The sequence below is a fragment of the Trachemys scripta genome, chromosome 1, assembly GCF_013100865.1.
Source record: "Trachemys scripta elegans isolate TJP31775 chromosome 1, CAS_Tse_1.0, whole genome shotgun sequence".
NCBI lineage: Eukaryota > Metazoa > Chordata > Testudines > Emydidae > Trachemys > Trachemys scripta.
The window spans coordinates 198,142,045-198,169,461 of record NC_048298.1 but is presented as its reverse complement, the minus strand read 5'-3'; the positions used below and the strand labels follow the sequence as shown (position 1 = coordinate 198,169,461).

General features: G+C 43.9%; 1 protein-coding gene across 1 annotated transcript; it reads right to left on the bottom strand.

The window, feature by feature from the left end:
* Positions 1 to 13,584: 13,584 nt before the first annotated feature.
* LOC117877833 (protein mono-ADP-ribosyltransferase TIPARP-like) lies at positions 13,585 to 25,285 on the bottom strand. Its single transcript, XM_034771419.1, has 6 exons — positions 25,268 to 25,285; positions 21,416 to 21,816; positions 17,081 to 17,252; positions 16,707 to 16,894; positions 14,737 to 15,009; positions 13,585 to 14,026 (listed from the first exon to the last, which is right to left on the bottom strand). Exons 1-6 carry the CDS (start codon positions 25,283 to 25,285, stop codon positions 13,585 to 13,587), a joined length of 1,494 nt encoding a protein of 497 aa, XP_034627310.1.
* Between the last annotated feature and the right edge of the window lie 2,132 nt (positions 25,286 to 27,417).

Genomic DNA, 27,417 nt, shown 5'->3' with positions numbered 1-27,417 from the left:
AGTGGAGCAGCGGTGTGCTCAGGGGAGCAGGCAGAGCGGAGGTGAGCTGCGGTGGTGGTGGGGCAGTTCCTCTGCCCCCGCCCCCAGGTGACTTCCTGCGGCCCTCCCCGCGCCCCCCACTGCCGCAGCTCATCTCCGCTCAGGGCCGGCTCCCGGCTTTTTGCGCCCAAAGCAAAAAAAGAAAGGGAGCCAGAGTGCCGCCCCTTGGAAAGTGCTGCCCCAAGCACATGCTTGGAGTGCTGGTGCCTAGAGCCAGTCCTGCATAGAGAGTCTATGGTACAGCTTTGTTTGTTTAAGTTTTTTGCTACATTTGACTCTATGCTATGACTATATGCTTTCACATATAGTGCCACTCCGCCACCAGTATGACCTATTCTGTCATTCCTATATATCTTGTATCCTGTGTGACATTACACCCCATATTCTTCATAGAAATATGCTTATGATATGAATATGGCATAACTGAGATGTATTTTATGCAAGATGGGTCATGTGAGATATCATTGGAAAGGTTATAATATACTGAATGTGATAATCCTGTTTGTATGCATGTATCATTTCTGTATCTGAAGTTGGGAATATTGACTATGTAACAATTACAATTGTGTTTGCATCTGGGGAATGTCCACCAGACAGTAGGCAAACAGCCTGGATGGGCCATTAGGAAGGACAACAGAACTTTGAAGATACTAATCTCTAACCTTCCTGAGAAGCTTCCTGGCATGCTTCTTTCACACTGCAGGATCATATTACCTGGTACTGGACACCATCTTGGACTTCTAGTGTTTTTCCACTAAGAGGGGGTGTAGCGGGGTGGTTACCCCACTCCTGCCTGAGGGATTTAAAACACCCCTGGCAGAGGGCTGGGGCAAAGGGAAAAGCTACTGGGCTGATTGGGGAAGTAGCCACAGCTGGGCCACGCCCCAATCAGGCCCCAGCTGGCCCTATATAAGAGGCTGGAAGCCAGGTACTCAGAGTCTCTCTCTGTGTGCAGGGAGAGAAGGGTCTGGCTGCAGCAAGCTAGAGATAGCGTACCTGAGTGGAGCAGGGCTGGAGACAGGCTGGGGAGCTCCAGCCTGGATAGCCCTAGGCTGCAGCCTAGCGGAAGGCCAAGGGGTACTGGGGGTTGCAGAGGGCAGCCCAGGGCTAGGCCAAGGTAGCAGGTCCAAACCCAACCTTGCTGAAGATGAGTGGCCTATACTGCAGTCTGCCCCAGAGAGTGGGGGCTAGATGGGGACTGGCAGTGGCCTTCATCTGAGGTGAGGTGGGGTTAGTGGGTGGGGGTTCCCCTGGGAGGGGAGACTTAATGTGTGTAGGTATTGCCAGGGGACAGCACCCAAAGCAAGGGGCACTGGGGTCCGGGAGGGACACGGGGCCAGAGGACAGGTGGATCACTGGCCCGCAGAGGGTGCTGCGGAGACTGGTGAGCTAATTCCCTGGATGACCAGCAGGAGGCGCTGCAGGGGTGAGTCCACTCCTCTACAGGGGGTAGGGGTCACATTGGGAAACAAAGGATTCCTGCCATATGTAAATCCTATGTAAGGATGGGGAGTGAGTTAATCTGGGTTTATTCTCTATTGAATCCCCACCCAGGATGACAGCTGGAAACATCTGAGAAACAAAGACAAAAGGGAAAGGGGGAAAGTACTGAACCTGGGCTAGGAATGGTGTCTGTCCCGTGAAGAATATGCCTGGAGTTTTAAACTGCAAGCTCGAGCTGTCCACAAAGGAATTCTGCAATCTGCTTAAAACAACATGTAGACATTTTCTTTAGTGTATGAAGCTTAGTTTGCGTGTTTGTTTTATTTGCTCAGCAATCTGCTTTGATCTGTTTGCTATCTCTTATAATCACTTAAAAACTAATTTTTTGTGGTTAATAAACTTGTTTTTTTGTTCTATAACTTGTTCGTGTAATTCATATCCAGGGTGATGGGAGGGAAAGCAGTGCATATCTTCCTCCACATTGAGGGAGGAGGTGGATTTCATGAGCTTATGCTGTATAGATCTCTATGCAGTGCAAGACCATATCATTTTGGGTTTGCACTCCAAAGAAGGTGTGCACTTGAATGCTGGGCAATCCCTGAGCTGAGTCTTCGCACACAGAGCTGATTTTAGTGTTTGTGTCTTTCTGCAGCTGAGTGTGCCCCTACCTGTGTGTGGGCTGGAGGAGACTTGAGGGCCTGGCACAGCGGTCATGTGCGCCACTTATTGTTCTGAGACACTGGTGGTGATTTTAAGTGAGTTTTGAGTGTGTTGGCTAGAGTACAGACAAAATGGTTATTGGTTTATTTTCTGTTTCCTTATTTTGGGCAAGGGAATAGGGACAGGAAAAGTAGGAAAATGAGTGAAAGTGAAGCTATCAAAAAGTTGGGGCTATACAGATTGCTGTTAGAAGAAAATGAAAAAGAACACAAGTCCTATGGAATTACTGGAAGCAGAGAATACCAGACAAGAAGCAGCACACCAGAAGGCCATGGAAGCCCAGAAGCAAGCCATGGAACTGAGGCACTAGAGACTGAAAAAGAAAGTGAAGACCAGAAGCTACCAATAGAGGAGAGAGAGCATGAACTGCCCTTGATGGAGTGGTGGAAACAGAGCCCCACAATAGGAGGCCCCACGTATCCATAAATCCACAAATGGGAATGGTTGTGTCCTGCATACAGTGAGGCAGGAGACATGGCTGAATACTTCATCAACTGAGAGGCTGTGTGTGCAGCATGAGATTCCTGAGGATCAACAGATGACCACTTTCATTGCAAAGTTGTCTGGGAGAGCTCTGGCTATAGTCAATAAGATGCCAATTGATGATGCTTGAAACTATGGTAAATTTAAGGATTTGGTTTCAAAATAGTTTCAGATTACACCTGACTCTTATAGAGTAAAATTTAGAAGCTGTCAGAGGGGCTGGAATGAGTAATGTGGCATATGTAAACCAAATGAGAGATTTACTGAATAAGTGGGTAAGGGGGAAAAGTATTTCTAGCTTTGAAGAAATGTGTGATCTGGTTGCTCAGGAACAGTTCCTGAATATGTCTGATGATGATGTAAAACAGTATTTATGCGATAAGAGGGTAAAAGCTGTCAAAGATTTTGCAACTTTTGCAGATGAATTTGAACAATCCCAAACATCTATTAGGAATAAATCACAGGCAGGGGGGTTTAAGTTTGGTGGGAAGCAGGATTCCCGTTTCCACCCTGGGAAGAAGTAGGGTGGATGGGAGGTTGGACACTCACCTCCCCAAGTTTATTCCTCCAGTCCTCGTCCCAAATCTCCTGTAAAAGCAGAAGAGCCCAGAAGATGCTATTGTTGTAATTCCACTGAGCACCTGGGGAATAAATACTCTGTGCTGAGTGGGAACAGCTTTTGGCTATAGTGCACATGGAAACAGAATTTGCAAGCTGAATTAACAGTTGCTGCTGTCCCCTTCTCTCCCCCCCCCCCCCCCCGCAACCCATCCAAAATATTACTGGGAAATGACTTCTTCAATGTCTGTCAGCAACAAGAAGGAATCTTGTGCTAAAACCCCAGAGGGAAAGAGTGAAGTCACAGAAACTGATGGGGAAATGGGAGAGTGTCTCTTTAATTCCTCTGCAGAAGTGGAAAATAGTCTGCCAGGGGTGGGTGTGGTTGAGACCAGCTCTTACCCCGTGGCTAAAGACAGGTTTTTCTCCAGGGGGAAGGGAAGGTTTTGCTTACCTGTGAGAAGGCTGTCCATCTTGCAAACAAGAAAGGGATAGACCTCACTCTACAATGCATAGGGAGATGTGTTCTAGAGGGAATCCCAGAGGAGAGTGATGGAATCCTAGAGGCCACTGCAATAGGTGAGGGTTCCATGGGCTTTGTGACTGGAGGCAAACCCAATTCAAAGTGGGAGGAGGGCGTAGTGCTTACTAGTGAAAGAACTGTTCTGGCTGTTAGCTGTGAGCCCACAGCTGAACAGGGGATAGATCCCACTCTACAGAGCACAGAGGCGTGCCCCTTAGAAGGGGGCTCAGAGAAGCAAGTTAGAAAGGGATGTGGAGGAGTATGGGAATGTCTCCTCACTGATTACATGGGAGGGTTTACCAGCAGAAATTTGCTGGATTGGCATTTGTTTTCCCTGGCACCCTAACGGTGCCTCAGGTTTTAAGAGGGAACTGTGTAACTGGTGTGCCGGAGGGGAGCAGTCATACAACAGACCTTGCGGGAACAGAAAGAGGGGAGACAGATGGTACCCCAATCCAGTTCCTACTTTTACAAAATGTTGTTCCTGATGTACTTGTGAAAACTAACTCTGTCTCTTTAAAGCAAATGAGGGTCTTTCTAATGACTTGTAGATCAGTGAAAATGCTAATGACCCACCTGACAAAGGGGAGGAGGCAGCCATTTCCCAGGTAGGTAAACTTCTCCCAACAGCTAAGCATAGTAATGGGAGTGAGAAACATAAAGGAACCCCGTGGAGGTGTGTGGATTCTTCACATGGGCTTAGCCCTGGAGATGAAATGCAACTCCACGGGGGAGGGACAGTAACATACAAAGTCTCCTTACACCCTTTCCTTTCCAGAACCCCAAAGACATACATGAATTAAGAACCTTTACTGAGGGGAATACTGAACAAAACACTAAAGGGAAAGGAAAACCTGTATCTGAACACATACCCATGGTATGGGAAGGGGTTGAAAAATACAATAAATGCTGAACAAACAGGACTGTCTAAACAGAAGGCATGGTATGATGATCGTACTTGGAAGCGCCTCCCTGTCATGAATTTACTGGTGCAGTTATGTCTCTTAATACACAGTCTATGGGCTGAGACAAAGAATTTGGTACTGATGGTAAATCCTTTAAAAATGTGTAACATGCATGATTTTTGGAAGAAACTTTTGTACATGCTAGGAGTGGTAACAAAAGTCCTATAAGAATACTGCTTCTCAGCTTGTGTTAGGACTTCAGCAGGGTTTTTTCTTTTTTCTCTCTTACTGCATTGTATAGAACTCCATATTGTATGGGTACAGCTTATATCAAAGGAATTAACACATTTGTTTCTGAAGGGGATATAACACATCATGATTTAAAACACCCTTTTCAAATTCTGGTTTGAGGAAGTACAGTACTTCTCTTGTATCTTAACGGAATGCATTAACAATGAACACAGAGCTACCATGACCTCCTTGACCTCCCCCAGGGGAAAAAACTACAACTGTAAGTAACTTTAAGCATTAAAGGGATCCCTTGGGAGTAGCTGAACAGAAGGAAACGGTATGTATGTGCTGCTCTTCTAATGGTGACATAGTGAAACCGTACTGTCTTCTACACATTCCTTTTATAATGGTGCTGACCTTGTTGTTGAGAAAAATATGAACTAGACAGTAGATCACAAGGGGCCAAATTCTTCTCTGGTGTAAGAAGGTGTGACTCCATGGAATTCCAGTGACTTCATTGGGATTGTCTTCACTTAAATTAGAACTGAATTTTGCCCAGTATGTACCTTATTACAACAGGTCCAGATGGTAAAGTTACATTTAGGGTTTTATTATTATTATTTTTTTTTTTTACAATGTTCTTCCCCCCCCCCCCACAAGATGCTCTTCAATTGTATAAATCACAGGAAAGATATATGCAGTAGATATTGCTTACAATCTGAGTTTGCATGCATTTCAACCTCCCATATATTTCAGTTGTCTTATTTGAGTTCTGTACTGATTTTTTTTATTGCTGTGTACAAGTATTAAAGAGCACAAACATCTGAGGAGACTCTGAAACTGACAGTCTGTGAAAGCCTTAGTTAATAGTAGGCACAAGACACTGATCTCACCTGACACCCAATGTTGTACAAAGACAAAAGCCATTTTGCTTGCTTCAATCATGTTCAGAAAGAAGCAGCACAATGGTTTGGGGTCTCTACATTGACTCTGGGCATCTGGGATCCTGAAGCAGGAGCAGTGTGAAATCATTCTACCAGGATCAATCAGCAGAAAACTACATGTACTTCAGATATAACCTTTTTTAAAATATCCTAGAATCAGCCAAAAATTGTCATTATTTCTAAAATATCTTCCACTTTGATGCCATTTTAAGATAATGGAGACTGTGAGTGCTCTGCTAGTATGAAAACCAGGCCCAAAGTCTCTTAGTTTCGGCTTTCAAAATCAATGTCCATTTTTTGAAAACTTGTCTGGAAGTGATTTGCCCAAGGTCACAAAGCAAGTCAGTGGCAAAAGTTGGGGTAAAATTTGGAATACCTAATTGGCACAGCAGTGTGTGGGCCATTAGTTCACACCCCATCATAAATTATTACTTACACTTCTGATAAATGTGAAAAATTAAGTTTTTCAAAGTGAACATTTGGAAAATTCACATACTGTATCTCATTCATATCAGACAGCGTTTTAACCATCTAATAGTCCAACCTGTGTGATTCCTATCTCCAGACTTCTAAATATGCCTCCTCCAAAGAAGGCTCAGAGTTTATCTATACAGTTGAGGGCAGAATCTCCAAGGCTGATTGACAGCTCTCCCTTGATACTGATCATTAGCAGAGAGCTTTAAACATATAGAAGCACTTAAGAGGTAGAAAAGAGAAAACAAGCTGAGACTCTGAGGTTTCTTCATCCAAAAGAAGGGCAGGCACAGGAAAAGATTATGCATTTTAAAAAAATAAAGTAGCTTAAAGGAAACTGCTCCAATAACACCCAATGGACTACCTGGAGCTTTCATAGCCTTTTGTTGCTGTGATGTGACGTAAACATTTCAATAAGTGTTGTGTACCACTCCTTCAGCCCCATTAGGTACCATCTAAGGTTGCAAGGTATGGATCATGGGTTTTATGGTATGGATCATAATTTTATACACTCTGAGATGGGAAGAGGTTGGTGCCTTTGTATAATAATGCCAACAGCTAGCAAGTGCCTCCATACACTCCACATTGTTCCACTGGGATTTATGCTTTCCCTAAAACTAGTTCCAAGATTTCAAAAATTGTTTTTGTCCTGAATTGGGACAAAAATTAAAAATCTTGGAATTTTTAGAGGAATGAAATATTCCAAAAATATTGCATTTCAACTTTATCAAAACAATAAATGAAATGTTTTGTTCAGGTTGAAACATTTTGTTTCAACTCTATCATCTTAACCTTTATATTACATTTATAAGGTAAAAAAGTTGCAATGATAACATCAAAATTAAATGTTTTGATAATTTCCTGTGGAAATTTTGACATTCAATACATTTCTGTGACTGAATGCACCCCTGTATTCACATCCCACACATTATTGTAGTAATCTTTGTACAAAATATGCCTTGTGAGGTATCATTTGAATAATAATAAATCACTAGTCAATATCTTGATCAAATGTGTGTAGCAACAGTATATATAAAGTTATGAATATAAGCTGAAATCATGACTGAAGCGTGTTTACCAGACAAGTCTGGGGAGTGGGACAAAGTTTCTCAAAGACAAAGGATAAGCTGGTGTCTCCAGCCAGATGTCATCAAAGTTGATGGGCAATCACCTATCAAGTGGCCATTCTTTGACAAGGAAGATGGTCAGGAACAAACAGATCTGCATCTTAGCAAACAACAGTATGAAACCTCTTTCACCATGAGACTCCATGATTCCAATCTCAAAATGGGAATGAACTTTATCTAGGGGTAACCCTCAGAAAAATGTGTTTCAAAGGACTATAACAGGAAGGGCAAAAACACTTCAAGGTATCCATCTCTTGCACTTTCACCTAAGAAGACAAAAGAAACTAGCCCATTTGACTTTGGGAGAGATCCTGGCCTGAAAATTGGTCAGCTCTGTTGCTGGGAGCACGTGGTAGGAATTTTATCTTGAACCAAGTCTAGTTCGTTAAGCTTAATACTAAGAAGCATTTTATTTTTTTCTCTTGTAACCATTTCTGACTTTAATGGCTTGTACTTGCACTCACTTAAACTATCTCTTTGTAGTTAAATAAACTTGTTTTATTTTTTTAATCAAAACTAATCCAATATTGTGTTTAAACTGAATTGTGAGGGTAACTCCATTTAAAGAAGCAAACTGTTGTATATTGATCCCTTTAAAAGGGCAATGGACTTAAAAATATCTGAACTGCCTAGGAGTGGGCTGGACACAGCTCCTCACTGGTCTGGATTGCACCCCAGAATCTCCTAGTTCTCCAAATATTTCTGTTTCATGGACTCAGCAAATTCCAACTGAAAACTATTCTGTTAGAAAATTATTGACCAGCTACAAAAGATGGACTTTGTCAGGTTTTCTGGTCCTCTTTTGAAGGTGAAAATTTCAACAGGTGGCTTATGAAGGTCCGTGGTGAACCAGTGGACTTTCCTTTAAGGGGAGTAGCCGTAAAGACCCCTCATACTTTCCTGTTTCTGGGGTTTAGGCTTCAGCAATAAAGGGTAAAGCCCGTACAGGTGTGAGCATGCAGGAAACATGGGAAGGGGGAGGCACACAAAATACAGTGAAGGTTGAGCACTGTAATTCAAAACAAAACCAAATTGCATTTTACTTATATGTAGGCTTGATTATCGGTAAATGTTGATCTCCCCATACTCTCATAACTGAAGAAAAAAATATTTCTATTGATAATAACTGAAATTTACAGATGGACAAAGGAAGAAAAATGCCACTTGAGAATTTCTTAGAGTCAAAATGCAGCAACTTAGACTTATTACAAATGGACAAGCGAATGAATAATTTTAAAAATGGTATTTGTTGATTTTAAGGATATTTACTTTGTATATTTTGACATGTGATGTTGACAATTTGTGTGTTAATGGTTTAAAGCTTTGACTTTTTGAATCTCAACCTCTATCCTTAACTATCTGACCCTCCTCCCCCATAATTTCCTGCAACTATGAAAATTCAAATTGATAAAAATCTAAAAAAAAAAAAAAAAACCTTAAAAATAAGCATTGATATCATCTGTCAAAAGTATAACAAAAATTGAATTCTGCTAAGCCTAATTATATGGCAATTTGTAACCACTCCCCTTTTAGGCACATTACTGCCCCTGCATTCTCAGCTAAGAGAAACAATAAAGGTGAAAAAGTAAGTTGAAATCCAGAGCACTCAGGAACATGTACATTCTGTTTTCCAGCTCTGCATTATCTCCCTCCCTCTGCCCCCTTGGTCTCTCTCAATATTTTAATAAGGTACATATTGGAATGTTTTATGAAACTCTAATAACTTGTTTAGGCCTGAAAATGATCATGTCTAGTGCCTGCTAATCTAACAATTAATTATCATTATTTCAGCTGAGACTTCCCTTTCCTTTAGAAAGAAAAACCACACTACCTCTAACGCTTTCCAACAGTATTAAATAGCCTGTGAGATTTTCAGCAAGGATAGTTAGAAAATGCTAAATCTATTTATGCAGGGAACAAAGAGGAAAATAGAAAAGCCAGTCATTATGCACAGTGCATAAGCAAAGTATTCAAAACACTTTTACCAACTGCATATTTATAAATATTCCCCTGGGGCCTGGGCAAAAGGATTCAAATCCAGGCTTTCTTTAGGAACACCTCTTTGGATTTAAAAACAAAATCTTCACAGAACAGCTGGAGCCATTTGCTGTGACAAATCTGATGCTACTCTCAAATTTTATGGGTAGCTAAAGCCATGCAATAGATGGTGTATATAATACACATTTGTTATCTACATTCTTGTGTTGTGAACACAGATATTGTAATTTGACAACAAGGAAGAAAAAAGATGGCTCCAGTTTGCAATGGTAAAACCATACATTCTCTCAGCATCCACTGTAATTAGTGTTAGGGTATGTCTGCTTACTGCCAGACTCGGAGGTAAGTATAATCGATCCTGGATCAATCTCGGAAGTGCTCGCTGTCGACGCCGGTACTCCTGCTGGGCAAGAGGAGTACGCAGAGTCAACGGGGGAGCCTGCCTGCCGCGTGTGGACCCGCAGTAAGTTCGAACTAAGATAGTTCGACTTCAGCTACGTTATTCACGTAGCTGAAGTTGAGTATCTTAGTTCGAAGTGGGGGGTTAGTGTGGACCAGCCCTTAATGGAGTTTAGGAAAGTCTATTTGGTGAACATGCTTGAACTCTTCTCCTGCATGAAGGTATTATTCTGGGCGGAAAACAGTCTGGCTCTTCTATTGCTTCTTGAAAGCTTGCTTCCTGGATCTCAGTCCCACAGTTTCCCATAGTCTCTACACATTTCTAGAGAGAACCTGATAAAAACAAATAGGAGGGGGGAAATTAGCTACTTGGGACAATAGCTCTGGAAATTCTGCAAAGCAAAATTGAGGTGAAATATCAGTGAGATTCTTTAGGAAAGGGTGGAAGTTTCACTACTTGGGACAAAGCCCTAATGAGAATAATCTACTGAGGGGATATTATTGTGCTGTATTTAGCTATATAATTACCTTGTTTTCTGTGTATTAAATTTCTTGAGCTCTGTTGTTGGCAGAGGCGGTTGCTATGTTTCAAAGGAGAGTGGATATAGCATTACAGAAGAGATGTACGGTACTTTTTCAATTTGTCCTTTTTGTTGTTAGTATTCATGTTATAGTAATATTTATGGTAATTTATAAAGTGCTTTGAAATCCTCCCAGTTCACTGTTAGTCAAGATTCAAAAATTCACTTTTGTTGGCAGGGAAATCACTAGCTTAAAATTATAAGAAATAATTTTAGGATTTTGGCTCTTTTTTTTTTTTTTTTTTTTTTGGTCTGGAAATCCAGTAATAATATCTCCCTTGTTGGCTGCAGGAGACTCTGTTCCAGCCTGTGATGAGGCATCTGCCCAGCAAAGGAGTAAAAAGGGTTAACCTCAACAGGCAGCAGTGGAGGTGAGTCCTCTCAGCAGCCTAGAGAGGCTGCCTGGCAGGGCAGCCAATAGGGGAGAGGCTGCAAGGAGCAGCCAATCAGGGCCCAGAAGACTTACATAAAAGGAGCTGTAGTTCAGAGTTGAGGTCAGTGATTGCTGGGTGCTCAGGGAGTGGGTAGTGTGTTCCTGAGAGGCTGAGAGAATAGGAAGCACCTTGGACAAAGCAGTTGGTGGCAGGGACTGGGGGAGCTCCTGGTGAGCTGCAGGGGATGAGCAGCTGAGTGCCCTGAGGCAAGGGTGAAGAAGGTGCTGGGGCCATGGGGAAGTAGCCCAGGGGATTGTAGCAACATTGAGAGGATCTAGAGGCTCAGAGGGAGGCTGCTATCCTACAGGTTCCCTGGGCTGGAACCCGGAGTGGTGGGCAGGCCCAGGTCCCTGCCACTTGCCACAGGGAAGTGGCATGATTATTGGACTGTGACACTAATTCCCGGAAGGGGGAAACACAGATGATAGCACAGCTGGAGGGCTGAGTCGCGAAGAGAACACTGCAGTTCCTGAAGCTGCAAGAGGGGCTTCAAGCAGATGCAGAGATGGAGGGATGGTGTGCAGACCATGGACATGTGCATCAGCCTCGAGCTTATCCCCAGAGCGACCAGGAGGAGGTGCCGGTCTGGTGGTGAGTGATATGCCCCATGACACAGCCCATATTTTCAACCCCTAACTTTCTCAATAATTCCTTCTAGGCAAAAATTCCTCTACTTAGTCTCAGGAAAAAGAGAATTGTTTGGACATTTAAAAAAAAAAAAAAAAAAAAACCAAAACATCTTGGGCATTTGCACTATTATATACATTTAAAAAAAATTAAAAACCACTATTTTTTCTGCTTTTTTTTTCTCCAGGCTGTATGTGGTAGAACACAAATTAACCAGTGACTGAGCTAAGTGGAAGGCATGCTTTGTTTTCATCAGATCAAACTGTTTTTATCTTTTTAAAATATGTTTTTATGTTTAAATTGTCACCCACAATTCTAAGCATCAAACTAGTACTATTTTGAAAGCTATTTTTAAATATAAGAAACCAGTATAACATATAATAATGTTTAGACTAACAATACACAGTATCAATGAACAATTTTTACAATTAGAGAGAGTGTTTAAAAATGAGTAGAGTAACCCACAAGACACGGGCCAGTTCCTAACAGCCAGGCTCTGGCTGTTTGCAAGTGGTTTTGTGGCTCAGGTAGAGGGAACTAGCCCAAGGGAGAGTTCCAGAAACTGTGAGAGGGAGCACTTGGCTAGAGCAAGTCATGACCTCCCTGTTCATACAGCTGCTGGGAAAAAGCCAAAGATCCAGCCTGTGCTCTCCACATGATCCATCAGACACAGAAAATCGCTTAACATCCACTCCCACATAATCTCTTGTATTTGTCCTCACACCATCTCTCTCTCTCACACACAATTCCTTAAACAAATATTACACATCTCATTGTTTTAAAAGCAAAAAAAATGCAAACAGTTCTAAATAGCAGAGTAGCAGTATTTTTAAAACAACCACTGAAACAGGAGACCTTAGCAAGCAATATGACAACATGTAACTGTGATCAGTAAAGAACAGGGCAGGGGGGTATTTTGGAGCATGTGTGGGAGGGAAGGAGAATAGTATTTTATAAGCCAGAACTTTTCTATATTGCAATTGTTGGGGAAAAGATATTCTTTAAAACCCACAAGAAATCCAGGAGGGAAGGGTTCCTTCTTCTGGCCTGTGAATAAAACTGCATTTGAATGGCTTCTGGTGGTGGGTCCTGTGCAGGTGTTCTCATCTCAATGTAGCTAACACAGAAAGGGTATGTCTATGCAGCAGCTGGGAGGTGTGATTCTCAGTGTGGGTAGACATACATGCGCTAGCTCTGCTTGAGCTAGTGCCTAAAAATAACACCATGGCATGGTGACACAGGCAGTGGCTTGGGCTAGCTGTCCAAATACAATCCCATCCAACCTCCTGGGTGTGTACTCGGGTGGCTAGGCCGAGCTGCCACCTGTGCCACGGCAACTACGCTGCTGTTTTTATGTGCTAGTTCATGTTTCTATACCTCAGCTGGGAATTAAACTGTTATTTTAAACAGCTGTTGTGTAGACATACCCAAAGAGATACCAACAATGAAGTGGAAGTCAGGGTGGGAAGGGGTGGAGTAGACTGTCAGGATTCTAAGAGGAACAAAGGGAGACTCGCTGATAATGTATATTGGAAAGGTCACATGCTGCGTATGCCCCTGGGATGTTTTACTGAACATTTTAGAAGGCATATGCTTTAATGGGAGGAGTGTGGAGGACACAAAACAGATCCCTACACCCCCTGGGGTGGTTGTTCTGATCAGCAAAGCCACCGTGAGGGTTGTTCTTTGTATCAAATGCTTTATGAATAGAGCAGTATGAATAACTGATTTCTGATTCAGTGGCCAAACCAAAAAAATGGGGGGGGGGGGGGCTGAATGCTTTGGGTCAACCTGAAACAAAATGTTTCTATGAACCAAAATGTCAACGTTTCATTTTGATTTTGAGGGATTTGAAGTGTTTTTAAATAACCATTGAGGGAAAACCTGAAAAAACATCTTTCCAAAAAAGAAAAGTTGAAATGTTTCATTCCAGAAATGAACTATTCTGACGTTTCTGAAATTCTTTTTCCGTGACTGAAACAATTCACTGAAACTGACCTGAATTTGCAAATTGTTTCAGTTGAGCCGAATCTGCATTTTTCAGTGGGGGGGGGAGGGGGGAAAAAGGTTGTGCACAAAATTTTTTGGCCAGCTCAAATTATGAACCATCTATTGCAACAGGGTCAGAAAACAGCTTGTAGCGGATCAGGAAATATGGGTAGGACTGGCTACTGTTAAAGATCACGTAGATGCTGGAAGTGGAATCAACACATGAATCAAAGGGTGGGCCACTAGACCTTATTGTTGGGGGTTGACAGTAACTAGCATTCCCTTCAGCAGACTTTCCCACCAGGACCTTTGCCAGAAACATATAGCGCAGCCCAGCCTTGCATGCTGTACAAAATCCATTTGAGTACTGGGCGTTCTTGGCAAAATAGCTGCCTTTGCCAAAGGCAGCAAGATGCTGTCCTGAGAGACGAGGGTCAAAGCCCATCTGACAGATGGAGTTCTTGCTGTCTGCTGAGGTGCCATGGAAGAGATGCTGTTCTAGCTGTTTTTTCTCTTCTGTTGAGAGTCCTCGGGACATTATTTCCTTCTGACTGAGCAGAGAAAAGAACACAAACACAGAGTTAGGGTTACTGCTGTGAGGGAACATTTGCTAAGGGGCTGGGACAGAATTGGAGACATAGTTCTACTTTTATGTTCCCATTCCTCCCTGCTTACTCAATATCTAAAAAAACAAATCCTGAATTCTAAGTACTAAGGGTTCAGTCAGCTATTGTTTGAGAGAGCACAAGACACCCCACACAACTAATCACACCCACACCTCTGTATGATCACTGTTGTGCACAAGTTCTACTCCACCCAAGCTCAAAGGTCACCCATCACAAGCCCTTATGCACTCACCAATGCATTAAGATTCACCCACTGACAAACCTGTTCACTCTAGTACAGTGGGATCTGCATTCAGTTTATTAGTGATAAGATCTATGGTTTGCCACCAAGCACAGCAGGATCTTCTTTCTAGGGTACTAGCACATCTGAGATTCAGGTTCCAAGATTTTTGAGGACACCAGGATCTGCAATGCACTATTCCCAACCTAGATCCCATGGTACATTCTATAATCTCATGTATTCCTCCAGTGCCAGGGCTAGCCCACTGGGGGCCCTAAGCAGGAATATCCCTCCCCCCCCCCCCCCCCCCAACACATACTAATAATTAATGGGGGGCCTCCTTGAGCTGCTTGGAGCCCTAAGCAATTGCTTAATCTGCTTATGCCTAGCACCAGCTCTGTATTCCTCTTTATACCTGCTGTATTTTTGCCAAAGATACTCCTGCCTGATCCTGTAAATCCCTAACACCAGAAATGTATCCTCTGAGAGAGTTTTGTGGAAGAGAGTATAAACTGTGCGGTACACTGCTTCTGATGGTGCTATTTCGCGTTGCACATAAATGGGCCCTTCTGAGGGGCATGAGATCCATGATGCAGGATATGGTCCAGAGTACCCATCAGTGGGATCCTCCCCAGGGATGTTGGCAGCATAAGGATTGAGATGTCCCCTACAACCATTTGGGAGTGTCCTAAGAAGAGAATAGGACAAATATTTGTTTGGTTTTAATATGTTCTGGTTACCTTCATCTTCCCATCCTATCCTCACACCCCCATGTTCCACCTTGTTTTAATTTAGACTATAAGATCTTTGAGGCAGAGACTGTCTTACTGTGTTTGTAGAGTGCCTAGCACAGGGGCCCAAATCTTGATCTCAGCACTACTGTATTATATATGATAATTACTTACAAAAAAAATAATTTCATAAAGTTAGCTAAGTTGCAAAATCAAGCACTTAAAAATTAGGAAATATAGATTTACAGTTGCCATGCAAACCTAATTCTGTCTCTTGGTGCATTCAACCTGTGCACTGAGTGACACAGGTTCCTGTGGAAAAAATATGTGATCATGTAAAAACTGCCTTAATAAAAAGTTAAATAAAGAACCTGGTCATAATGCATATGTACAAAGAGGATGAATTACGGTTGCACAGGCTTTCATAACTTTCAAATTCTTGACATTGCAACTAGAGCGGGGCAAAAAACTGATTTTTTCAGTTTGCTGGCATTACCCTTCCACTCCCTCCCAAAAAAGTTGGTTTGGTCGAACCAAATCTAAAAATTGTGAAAAATTTTGGTGAATCAAAAAGATGTTTTGGGTCGAATTAAACATCTTGTTTGGCCCAAAGTGTTCTGTTTCTTGGCATTTTTAAAGGGTGAGATTCAACACAACAATGCACAACAATACCTTATGACTTTTAGCCCAGATGTGGGAGACTGGGTTTGCCTGATGTGGGGAAGGGATTTAGAGCTGGGTCTTCCTCACTGAAGGTGAACACCCTAACAAGTGGGCTATAGGTATTCCAGGACAGGTCTCTCTCAAGCTCTTCTGTTGAAGCTGCTCCACTTTGTATAATTGATTAGTCATTGGAGCAGGGACTTTAATGTAGGCCTTCCATATCCAAGGTGAGTGCCCTAGCCACTAGGAAAACCATTGTCACCCTCGTTCCTTCACCCAGTGACCATTCATTGTCATGTACAGTCATTCATGCTCAGTCCAGGGAGAGAGATGGCTGTGGGGGGAAGCCTGGCCTTGCCTTCTTCCCACCTCCTGCTACTCCAATAGCTCCCAGAGGAGCTTGTGATGCTGCTGCTTTGTCAGTGGCATGGGCCTGTCCTTAGAATATTTGTGGTGTTATCGTGGCATACTGCCAACATTTTCCTTAGGCAGGCAAGTGAGAGAAGGGAAATGGCAGACAGTCTGTAAATAAGCTAAACCTGAATGGAAATTTAGAATAGAATAATGGAGATATCCCATCTCCTAGAACTGGAAGGGACCTTGAAAGGTCATCGAGTCCAGCCCCCTGCCCTCACCAGCAGGACCAAGTACTGATTTTGCCCCAGATCCCTAAGTGGCCCCCTCAAGGATTGAACTCACAACCCTGGGTTTAGCAGGCCAATGCTCAAACCACTGAGCTATCCCTCCCCCCCCCTTTCAGGGAGAAAAGAAAGGAACTTCTCTAGCCCAAGGGCTTTCTCTCTGCTTTATATCAAAGGCCTGCTAAAAACAATGGATGTGCGAGAACTTCTCTCAAAACATCACAATAATCCTTTACAATAGAATGTGTTAAGCAATTTAAATATATAGGTGCCCTCACCAATTCCCTATATAATTATCTGAATGCCACTTACATTTTTTTAGAGGGAGTATTGCAGGTGGAGTTACTTACCGCAGATGTGGTACCATGTCGATAGGTGTGTGGTAGGCAGGACGGCGCTGAATGGATGACACTTGTTCTGTTGTTGAGTTAGTTTGTATAAGGTTCTTCAAATCTAGAGTATACTGTTGGCCTTCGTGACTGAAGCTATAGTTTTGTAAGCCACTCTCAAAGGCATTAATGATTTCTTGGGAAATTGGCTATGCAGAGAGAGAAATTGGGGGAAGGGGGAGAAGAGATGGAATCAGAAAATAAGGAAGAAGGCCAGTTTTCCTTTCTGACACTTTGTCTGTAATAATCCACTTCTACTCTCATACACTACTTCCCACATTGCAACTCCCAACTCTGCCCTGGAGGGCATCATCTTTGCTTCTTTCTCTCCTGACCTCCTCATATTCCTTCCAATTGGTTTCATCAAGCCAATACATGTGCCACTCTGTGTGGAGATGTGGGTTCAGCTGTGGATCATGGGTGTTGGAGAGTCGCCGTATTTTGCCATAAGGACCAAAGGAGTACAGTTCCATCGCATTTAGGTTGACTTTGCCTTTTGAACCATCCCTGTGGAAGAAACAGAACTTGCAAGAGATTCTCCTGCTGAAAGAAATTGGTGTTGAAGCACGAGCAAGCATCATTACTCTTGCAGCATACCCCACAGCACCTCCTGCTGAGAGATGCTGAGAACAGAGTAGTTTGGAGCTCCCCATACAGCCAATGTTCCTGCGTTGCTTCCTACAGCACATCCAAAAAGAATGTGCTCTTATAGGACTATGTACAACCAGTAAAAGATTTCAGGCTGGGGTAGTGGGACAAGCTGCTCTCACACATCTCACAATCAGAATCTGCAGCATAGAAACTACTTCTTTTTTAAATTCATTTTCTAGCTTTTATGGTTGAATAATTCCAAAGTTGGACTATCTGAAACCACATCCATACTAGGGTTGCCAACTTTCTAAACACACAAAACCAAACACCATAGCCCAGCCTCATCCCCGAGGCCCCACCCCCACTCACTACATTCCCCCTCCCTCAGTGGCTGGCTCTCCCCCACCCTCACTCACTTTCACGGGGCTGGGGAAGGGTGCTGGGGTATGGGGGGGTGAGGGCTCTAACTGAGGGTGCAGGCTCTGGGGTGGGGCCAGGAATGAGGGGTTTGGGGTGCAGGATGGGGTTTAGGGTGGGGCTGAGGGACTCAAAGTGCAGGAGGGGGCTGCGGGTTGGGGCAGGGGGTTGGGGTGCCGGAGGGGGTGAGGGCTCCTGCTGGGGGCACGGGCTCTGGGATGGGGATGGTGATCAGGGCGTTAGGGTGCAGGAGTGGGCTCCATGCTGGGGGTTGGGGCAGAGGGATTCAGAGTGCAGGAGGGGGCTGTGGGTTGAAGCAGGGGGTTAGGGTGCAGGAGGGGGTGAAGGCTCCTGCTGGGGGTGCAGGCTCTGGGGTGGGGCTGGGGATGAGGGCTTTGAGGGTGTGGGAGGGGGTTACAGGTTTGGGGGGACTGGGTAAGGGGGTTGGGCTTGGGGCCTGGGCTTACTTCAGGCAGCTCCCAGTTGGCAGCGCAGCGGGGCTAAGGCAGGCTCCCTGCCTGCCCTGGCCCTGCGCTGTGCCCCAGAAGTGGCCAGCAGGTCTGGCTCCTAGGTGCAGGGGCCAGGAGGCTCAGTGCGCTGCTCTTGCCTGCAGACACCACCCTCACAGCTCCCATTGGCCATGGTTCCTGGCCAATGGGAATATGGAGACGGTGCTCAGGGCGGGGACAGTGCACGGAGCTCCCTGGTCCCCTTGCCTAGGAGCTGAACGTGCTGGCCGCTTCTGGGGTGCATTGCAGAGACAGGACAGGTGGGGACTAGCCTGCCTTAGCCTCGCAGCACCATTGACTGGACTTTTAACAGCCTGGTTGGCAGTGCTGACCGGAGCCACCAGGTTCCCTTTTCGACCGGGCGTTCCAGTCAAAAACCAGACACCTTGGCAACCCTAATCCATACAACAAATTTTACCCTTCTTTTAACCAGTTAGAGGGTGTAGTTGCCTAAAAACAGCACAAGGTTAATAATCAGTTAATAGTGTCTTAATTTGAACTGGGTACTATCATTGCTAATTTCCTGATCTGGCAGATGGATCTGTTCCTGTTACTAATTAGATTTATGTTAGTTTTGCTGTATGGTCCAACCCACTAATTACTTGATTTCCTCTTCCATGGCTGATTTTAAAATGTTTGTAATTTCTTTTACTGGCCATAGATTTCACACTATTCAGATTCATGAATTACAAAACTCCTGCATCTATCTATATTAGGGTTGTTTGCTGCCTCCCAACACTTAATATCTAAGAGCATCTACTACTTACCTATTGTAGAAAAGTTAAGACATAGGTCTTGATCCCTACTTTGGACCAAGGATTTCTAGGTATTGGAAAGGGGAGGACATCTTGTTCATTTTGAATTTAGCAAAACTCAGTCAGAAGATGTAACAGTAGATCTTTGATCATCTTGCAGAGAGTGGTAGATATCTGACAGACTGAATGTACTGCTGGGAAAAAGTCTTTGAAGGCTCAATCCAGTTTCTGGCAACTATATGTGAGTTAGGGCGACCAGATAGCAAGTGTGAAAAATCAGGACAGGGTTGGGGGGTAATAGAAGCCTATATAAGAAAAAGACCCAAAAATCAGGACTGTCCCTATAAAATCAGGACATCTGGTCACCCTAGTGTGAGTGCTCCTAACCAGACTGACCACAGAATTAGTGAATCTTACGGACAGCCAGGAACCCAAAGTAGAGGAACTATTGGAGGATAGGGGACACATAGTGAGGATGTGTATGATTCAGGTATTATTTTTACACCCTTACTATTGCATGTTTCTAATGCAATTTGTGGTATGGAGGCACTTGGGGTGAAGCAGTAACATATCAATGGCTCCTGGTGCATGCTCAGTGGTCTTGTTACTGTGCTGGCAGAACTGTCCTCATGTGAGCATGGAAACTCCACCCTCCCACCCCCAAGGGCCTAGCACAGAAAACATTTTTTCTCTCTCCATACCTGCAGTCTATATTTACCCAAAGTACAAGTTAAGGATGGATGTGCCCTTTGATACTGCTGGCCCATGGCTCCTATCTCTCCATAATACTGCAAACAAGTCACACTTAAAAAAATGTTATATAGTTGATTGATGAGTTAGCTTACAGTTTATTTAGGTAATGGGGTCAGGGTGCCAACACTGGTGCTAACTGCTGCTGCTGCAGAGTCTGTTACTGGAGTCTCCACTTGGCCAATGTACAAATGATGTCTTGGTTTGTAACTTCTTTAAAATATTCATCTGGGACCATGGAGAACTTTCCTGACATTCATTGTTCTTAGTCCTAAATCACAAGCAATGTATGTAATTCATTTAGCTCTGCCTCCTTTTCAGGAACCACCTCAGAGTGTTTTGTATTCTGGTATCATTGCTGCTTGACAGTCTGGAAGAATAAAAATCTCCAGAAGCTGGAGGATAGATCTCACTGAAGTACCTGGTTGGTTTCCATGATGGAAAATGGACACTGCAACCTTTGAAGCAGGATTATGAGATTGCTTATGAAATCTGATAATCCTACTCAGAAAGTATGTGTGGGTTAAAAAAATACCCACTGCCTTGGTGCCCCTATTGCATTTTGGGCACTGTGGTGTAGTTTCCTAGAATAGGCTCATAAAAACATGTCAAGGCAGAGCATTATTTATTGATGCAAAATCATAGTTGTGATGGCAGAAAAGCAGTTGAATGGATACAACCCAAACTGTTTACATTGTAACCAGGGCCGGCTCCAGGGTTTTGGCAAACAGCCAAAAGAAAAAACAAAAGCCGCAATCATGATCTGCGGCAGCAATTCGGCAGAAGGTCCTTTGCTCCGAGCAGGAGTGAGGGACCGTCCGCCGAATTGCTGCCGAATGGCTGGACCTGCCATCCCTCTCCGGAGTGGCCGCCCCAGGCACCTGCTTGCCAGGCTGGTGCCTGGAGCCGGCCCTGATTGTAACAGATTAAATGGAGCATGCCTCTAACCAGTAACAAAATTGCAGTTGTAGCTGTTGTGTGGACATGGTCTGAGTCTACAGACAGTTGCCCTGTACCATATTGTGTCTGTAGCTGGGAAAGGCTGAGATTGGAGTAGCTATGATCAATGTCATGTCATTTATGTGATGGAGGTCACAGAAGTCATAGAATCTGTGACTTCCAGAGACCTTTATGACATTTTCTGCCTCAGCCTCTGGGGCCGTGGGACTGAAGCTGGCAACCAGCAGGGCCTTGGCAGGGTTCCAGTGATAGGCGACAGCTCCTCAGGGTCCCTCCACAGGGTTCCAGTGGCTGGCAACAGCCTTGCGTGAGGGGAGGGAGGGGGAACCCTGCAGCTCCCACCCATCACTTTGGTGGGGGAAACCATGGAGCTGCAGCACCAAAAGTCATAGACCGGTCACAGTTTCCATGAATTTTTGTTTATTGCCCATGACCTGTCTGTGACTTTTACTAAAAATAACTATGACAAAATCTTAGCCTTAGCTATGATCTCCCTAGAATTAGTGCTCCTGCACTATTCCAGAAGCACCCCTTGTTGGGACAGGGCATGACTGGAGTAGTTATGAACTTTCTACTTCTAAAGCACCACTATTCCAGTTGGGTGTGTGGGGGGAGGGGGCTGTCTAGGACAAGAGCAGCTGAGTTGCCTTCTGGGAGAAGTTGGGTCTGGAGTTTTTCTGTGACTTACTTTTCCACCAGTGTAACTAGTGAGTCATTTACATTGCTGTAAAGTTTCTCCAAGTGCTGCTGAGCCGATTCATTCATGCTCTGCCACACTCCTTTCTTCTTCCGCATCACCTGCCAGTGGTAAGGGTAGCATGTGTGGTGAAACTGGCATCTCTCCCCTTCTTTGCAGAGGCCAAGCAGGAAGCGATCACAGATCCTGATGCCATTTGCCTGGTGGATATGAAATTGGATCCCATTCTCATCCTCGAGCTGCTCTGGAGCTACCAAATGGCTTTTAGAATCATCTCCGTGCTGCATATTGTGGACATAGAGTGGAGTGAGTTCAGTGGAACTGGCTTCACATTGGCTGAAGCAGTAGGGGTCTAAGAGCAATTGGAGTAGAACCTTTTGGAAGAACAATTCCTGGAAGAAACAAAGAAAGAGAAGCTGAATAAGTGGTGAGCTGTTCTGCTGTAGTGCCCTGGGCTTCAAATTCCACATCCTCTTCTCTCCTTCCCCCATAACAGATAAAATGCTTTCCCCATAAAACCGCCTCTCCCAGACATCTCCTGGATTAACCACAGTTCACATCCAGCTATCTCCCAGCTGGACTTCATTCACATACCTGCACACAAACATACACTGCACAAGCCCAATAAGACCTCACTTACTTGCTTTTCCCCTCAGCTTACACAGACTCTTCCCTGAGATAAATCATTATTTTCTGATCTTCAACCCCCAGCACTAGCATTTCTCTCCTCAAAGTGATTTATTTTTATTTGTATTACCGTAGCACCTAGTAGCCTAGACACAGACCAGGACTCCATTGTGTTAGGTGCTGCACAAACACAGAGCAAAAAGCTTCTCTCCCAGTGGAAACCCCTTTTCCTGGACTTTATCCTCATAGCACCCTCCTGGCTACTCCAAAATGATGCCCGCTCACTCTGGCTTTCCCCTGATAGGACCTCTTCCCATTTCTGATTCATCCCTGCGGGCAGGCATGCGTGCTGCTTCCATCATTCTCCATGGGCTTCACACTAATCACTCAATAGGTTCCCATTTTGCAGGGTTTCATCCTTCCAGCATCCACACTGCTCCCTCAACAGGACCTCACTCCTAGGATTCACTTTCAGGTCCATCATGCTATTTCCAAAGGATTCCTCCCTCTCCCCCTGGGCTTCTTACATACACAGCACCCACAATGAATATCCGTTTGATTTTATCTGACTACAATCTGTCCCTTTATGTTATGTATGTAATGGGCGCCCATCCCCATGATAGCTAGGGTCTTATTCAGTCAAGTTACAAGTCACCCCTTCAGACCCCTCCAAACTGCTTCTGCAATGGGACCCTTCGGGGCCGTATGGTGCAAACACACACTGGTCTCTCAGGGTATGTCTACACTACAAGTGCTACAGCAACACAGCTATGGCACTGCAGCTATGCTGCCATAGCGCAGTGGTGCAGACACTTGCTACAGCAATGGAAAGGATTTTTTTCATCATTGTGGTAAATCCACCCCCCTTGAGAGGTGGTAGCTAGGTTGATGGAAGAATTCTTCAGTCAGTCTAGCAGTGTCTACAGCAGGGCGAAGGTTGGTTTAATTATCTTTCTCAGGGTGTGGATATTTCACACCCCTGAGCAGCATAGCTAGGTCATCCTATGTTTTAGGAGTAGACCGGGCCTCAGTGGAAGCATCTCGCCTGAGCTTCATCCTACTTCCTCCTGGCCCTGCCCTGCAGGGATGGGACCCCTCTGCAATGGGAGCAACAAGGGGAGTTAATCTCAGGGTATCTCCGGTGGGCCAGTGAGTTGCACTGCTTTAGGCCAACAGAGGACGGGCCCCCCTGTAACATGTCAGGATGTTAACAGCGGGCTGTGCTGGGCGGGGGAGTGATGCATGCGTCAGCTCCGGCCACGCTCACCCCTCCTGCTCTCTGTGCATGGGGTGCACAAGGCAATTCCATCTGTCAGTTAAACTGCCATCCCCATCTGTCAGTTAAACTGCCATCCAGCCCCAGCATTCCAGGCTGCCCAGCAACACACTGCGCCCCTCCCACCCACTGCCCTGGAGGGGCGAGATACTGCCTCCGCCATGGAGAGCTGTAAGCTGTAAAGGCATGGAAGCGTCACCTTCCCCAGCACACTCTCAGACACTGCCCCTATCATGGATCTTGAGCCTGCCCTGCAGGGACCCCCCATCTTGGGCTGAGATGGGAAGCTTGGCCTTATCTGGGAATTTCAATCCCCCCCCTCCAAATTTTTCAACCCCAATCATTTACTTTTGGGGTTAGCTGGCTTTGGGGGAGTCATGCATGGATCAGCGCAGGATCATGGTCACACACACACACACACACACACAGGATAAGCAAGGCAAACTTCTGTGCTCCTCTCTCCCTCCCCATGCCCCACAGGAAGGGATGCTGCTGGAGCCAACAGGGACTTTATGGTGTCTTGTATCATCTTTCTGTTCCATTCCTTTATGTAGCATGAATGTCAGTCTGCGAGAGAGTCTAGAAAGTTTGCAGTCCTCTCCCTGCTCCATCCTAAACACACTGATCCGCACCAGGAGACTCCTCTTCCTAGGTTCACTCACACCCATTTCTCTAACAGCAATAATTAATAACGGACTCTCTTTGGGCATAGGGACTGGCAATGTATGTCTGCTGGGGACCTGAGAAATACATAAAATGGCAAGCACTTGTCCTGAATCAGTGGACACTGCCCCCAAACAGTCAGATGGAAACCCATTTCTCCACAGCCTCTCCAAAATTGAGCCAATAAAAATGTCTCAAGAAAAAGGAATAGGCACTGAAGAAATTTAATAAATTCTTTATATTTAACCTTCAGAACATCTGATCAAAAGAACTAAGAGCTTCTTCATTAGACACCTAACTATGGATTTAGGGAGCTTAACATTAGGCACCCATCTTTTAAAATCTTGGCCAGAAGTTTTAAGGTTATATTGTGCCTCGCTCCTGTGCACATGGGAAGGAGGGTGATTGCAAGAAGCCTCCCCTTGCCTTTCACACTCTCCTCCTGGTAGACAGTGAGGGAGCTCTTCAGAGCAGAGGCCATTCTTTCTGAGTGTTTGGAAAGCACCTTGTACATAGTGTATTCTATACCATACTTATTGATCAGAATAACCCACTCGGTCATCAGGCACTGTTGCATTCTTTGTGCTTCCTGCAGTGTACAGGCTGCTTCCTCTTAGTGTTCGGAAGGTGCTAGCCAGCACAAAAAAGGCAGGGAGAAAATAGGATCATGGCCCCATCACTCCTTGTCACCAGCCAGTACAGATAACTGGATAAACAGAGTAGGAAAGGTTCATCTTGTTAAGTCATGAGTATGGCCTCATTTTTCACTTGGAAGCAGGGTTGGATTTAGGGGCAGGCGACCCAGACTTGGGGTGCCAGACTTGGGGTGCGCTGGTCTCAGGGTGTTATTTTTGTTTGCGACAAAAGGGAAAATAGAATGTTTGAAGTAAAATGTTTTAGGTATTCCGTATGCAGATTCATTTTTCACTAACTTCCTAGAATGTTCTGGGCCTTTGTAGAATCTCATGGACCCTTCCAGATTTTTTGAGAACTAAGTTTTCCTCGAATACTGCTGTATTCTGTGAATTACGAGAACTGGTTGTATTTTCTGTCTAGACAAAAGAAAACTGAGAACAGCCATCATGGTCTGCACATACATAAAGGGATTCAAATATTTTGCACTTATACAGCACTTTACATTTTCCAAGCATTATGCAAACGGTAACTAATTAGTCCTCCAAACACCCCTGTGAAGTGTGTAACTAAGAATTATCCCCACTTTATAGATGAGGAAAATAAGGACAAGAGAATAAGTGAAAAGATATTACTTCACCTACCCAGGGTGGCCCGTCCATATAGGCGAACTAGGCAGTTGCCTAGGGTGCCAAGTCAAAAGGGGCGCCAAATTTGAGGGAAAAAATCAAATTAAAAAAAAATGAAAAAGATGGGGGAAAAAAATAGAAATAAAATAACAAAGATGTCATTATTTCAATTCCCGTGCACATACGGAGGGAATATGAATTATAATTCATTTCTCTACATTTCTGAGAATTTATTAATATGTCAAATCTTTTATTTTCTGCAAAAATAACATTTTAGCTAAAAAAAATTTCAATTTGCAACGTAGGGTCAAGATGATCCACTCCGCAATTTTGATAAGCAATGGCTCAGCCACAATGAAACACATCCGCCAGCGGCAAGAGCTGCAATGCTAGTGAAACCTAACTCAAATATAAATCAAGGTTGCATAGCCGGAAATTCATGTAGAGCAGATATATCGAGAGTTGATACATGTCAAACAGTCATTTTAACACACGTTGCACTAGATGGTTAACAATCGAGCGAATACTGTGGAAAATTGTGTTTCTTGGTGCCAAAGAATAAAGAATAACATCTTTCAGCATTAAAATCCAAAATATGAGTATCTTTAAGCATTATTAAACCTTAGCGTTATTATCAGGCTGTATAATTATTAATTTCTTTTTGTTATAACTGGTTCACATGTAATAAATAAGGTCCATAAAAGAAAAGTAACAGCGTTAACGCTTAATAGAATACAAAAGTGAAGACGTCACACTCCAAGCGGGTAACTGTGAGGAAGGGGATTACTTTCCAAACAACCAGTGTTGGATTATAATGTCAAAAAAGGTCATTTTGTTTACGTGTTTCCAGATGAAGGAATTTTACTTGCAGAGGAGGTTAGCTCACATCTGCATGGAAGCAGTTTGGAACATCAAGATGAAGGTATATTACTTTGAGATGTGGGTAGCTCACATCCACAAAAAAGCAGTTTGGAAACTCAAGATGATGGAAACTTACTTCTAGATGAAGGCAGCTCACAGCATCAGAATGATATGGAAGTGGAGAAAATGTATTCCCTTTCAGAGACATATGCAGAAATTGAAGTAAATGAAGTAGAAGGAAGAAAGGATGAGGAAGTTACAAACAAATTACAGTATGGGGACCCAGCTTCATGGCCCAAATGTGATGACAGTGTGCCGCGAATTCTTGTGGAACATGGACCCGAACAAGTTCATGAATTTCCCTTCCTTACGGATGGAAATAAAAGAAAATTCTCTGCTCAGCATTACAAGAGGAAACTCATTAATGGGGAGGAAATTCATCGAAACTCATTACAATATTCAATGTCGAAGGACTCTATGTTTTGCTTTTGCTGCAAGTGGTTTAGAAATCAAGCAATTGGTACATCACTTATTGAAAATGGTTCGAAGGACTGAAAAAACATATCTTCAATTCTCTCTTCACATGAAAGAAGTACAGAACATTTGGAATGTTTTCAAAATTGGAAAGAACTTAAATTACGATTGAAAAAAGGAAAAACCATTGATAAAGAAAATTTACCTGTAATCAAGGAAAAAGAAAAATATTGGCAACAAATATTAAAGTGTCTAATTGCTTTAGTGAAAGTTCTTGGTGGGCAAAATTTAGCATTCAGCAGCCATGGTAGAAATGAAAAATTATACACTCCAGGTAATGGAAACTTTTTAAAATTTGTTGAATACCTAGCTTTGTTTGATCTAGTCATGAAGGACCACCTATGTAAAATAACTGATCATGAACCACAGGTTCATTACTTAAGAAAAAATATGCACAATGAACTGCTTCAACAGGGGGAGGGATAGCTCAGTGGTTTGAGCATTGACTTACTAAACCCAGGATTGTGAGTTCAATCCTTGAGGGGGCCATTTAGGGATCTGGGGCAAAAATCTGTCTGGGGATTGGTCCTGCTTTAAGCAGGCAGTTGGACTAGATGACCTCCTGAGATCCATTCCAATCTTGATATTCTATGAACTCCTAGCAAATACCATTAAAAAGAAAATTGTAGAAGCAGCCCATTCCCAATAATACTGGACTATACACCTGTTAGGGCTGTATCCCCACTTTGAACTTTAGGGTACAAATGTAGGGGCCTGCATGAAAACTTCTAAGCTTAACTACCAGCTTAGCTCTGGTCCGCTGCCACCAT

What these genes read in the sequence shown, in the direction of transcription:
- LOC117877833 (XM_034771419.1), bottom strand. An exon ending in CTAGTTACACTGGTGGAAAA is followed by an intron (nt 17,253 to 21,415) that starts GTAAGTCACAGA and finishes TTTCTTCCACAG; the next exon opens with GGATGGTTCAAAAGGCAAAG. An exon ending in ATTGGAAGGAATATGAGGAG is followed by an intron (nt 16,895 to 17,080) that starts GTCAGGAGAGAA and finishes CTCTCTGCATAG; the next exon opens with CCAATTTCCCAAGAAATCAT.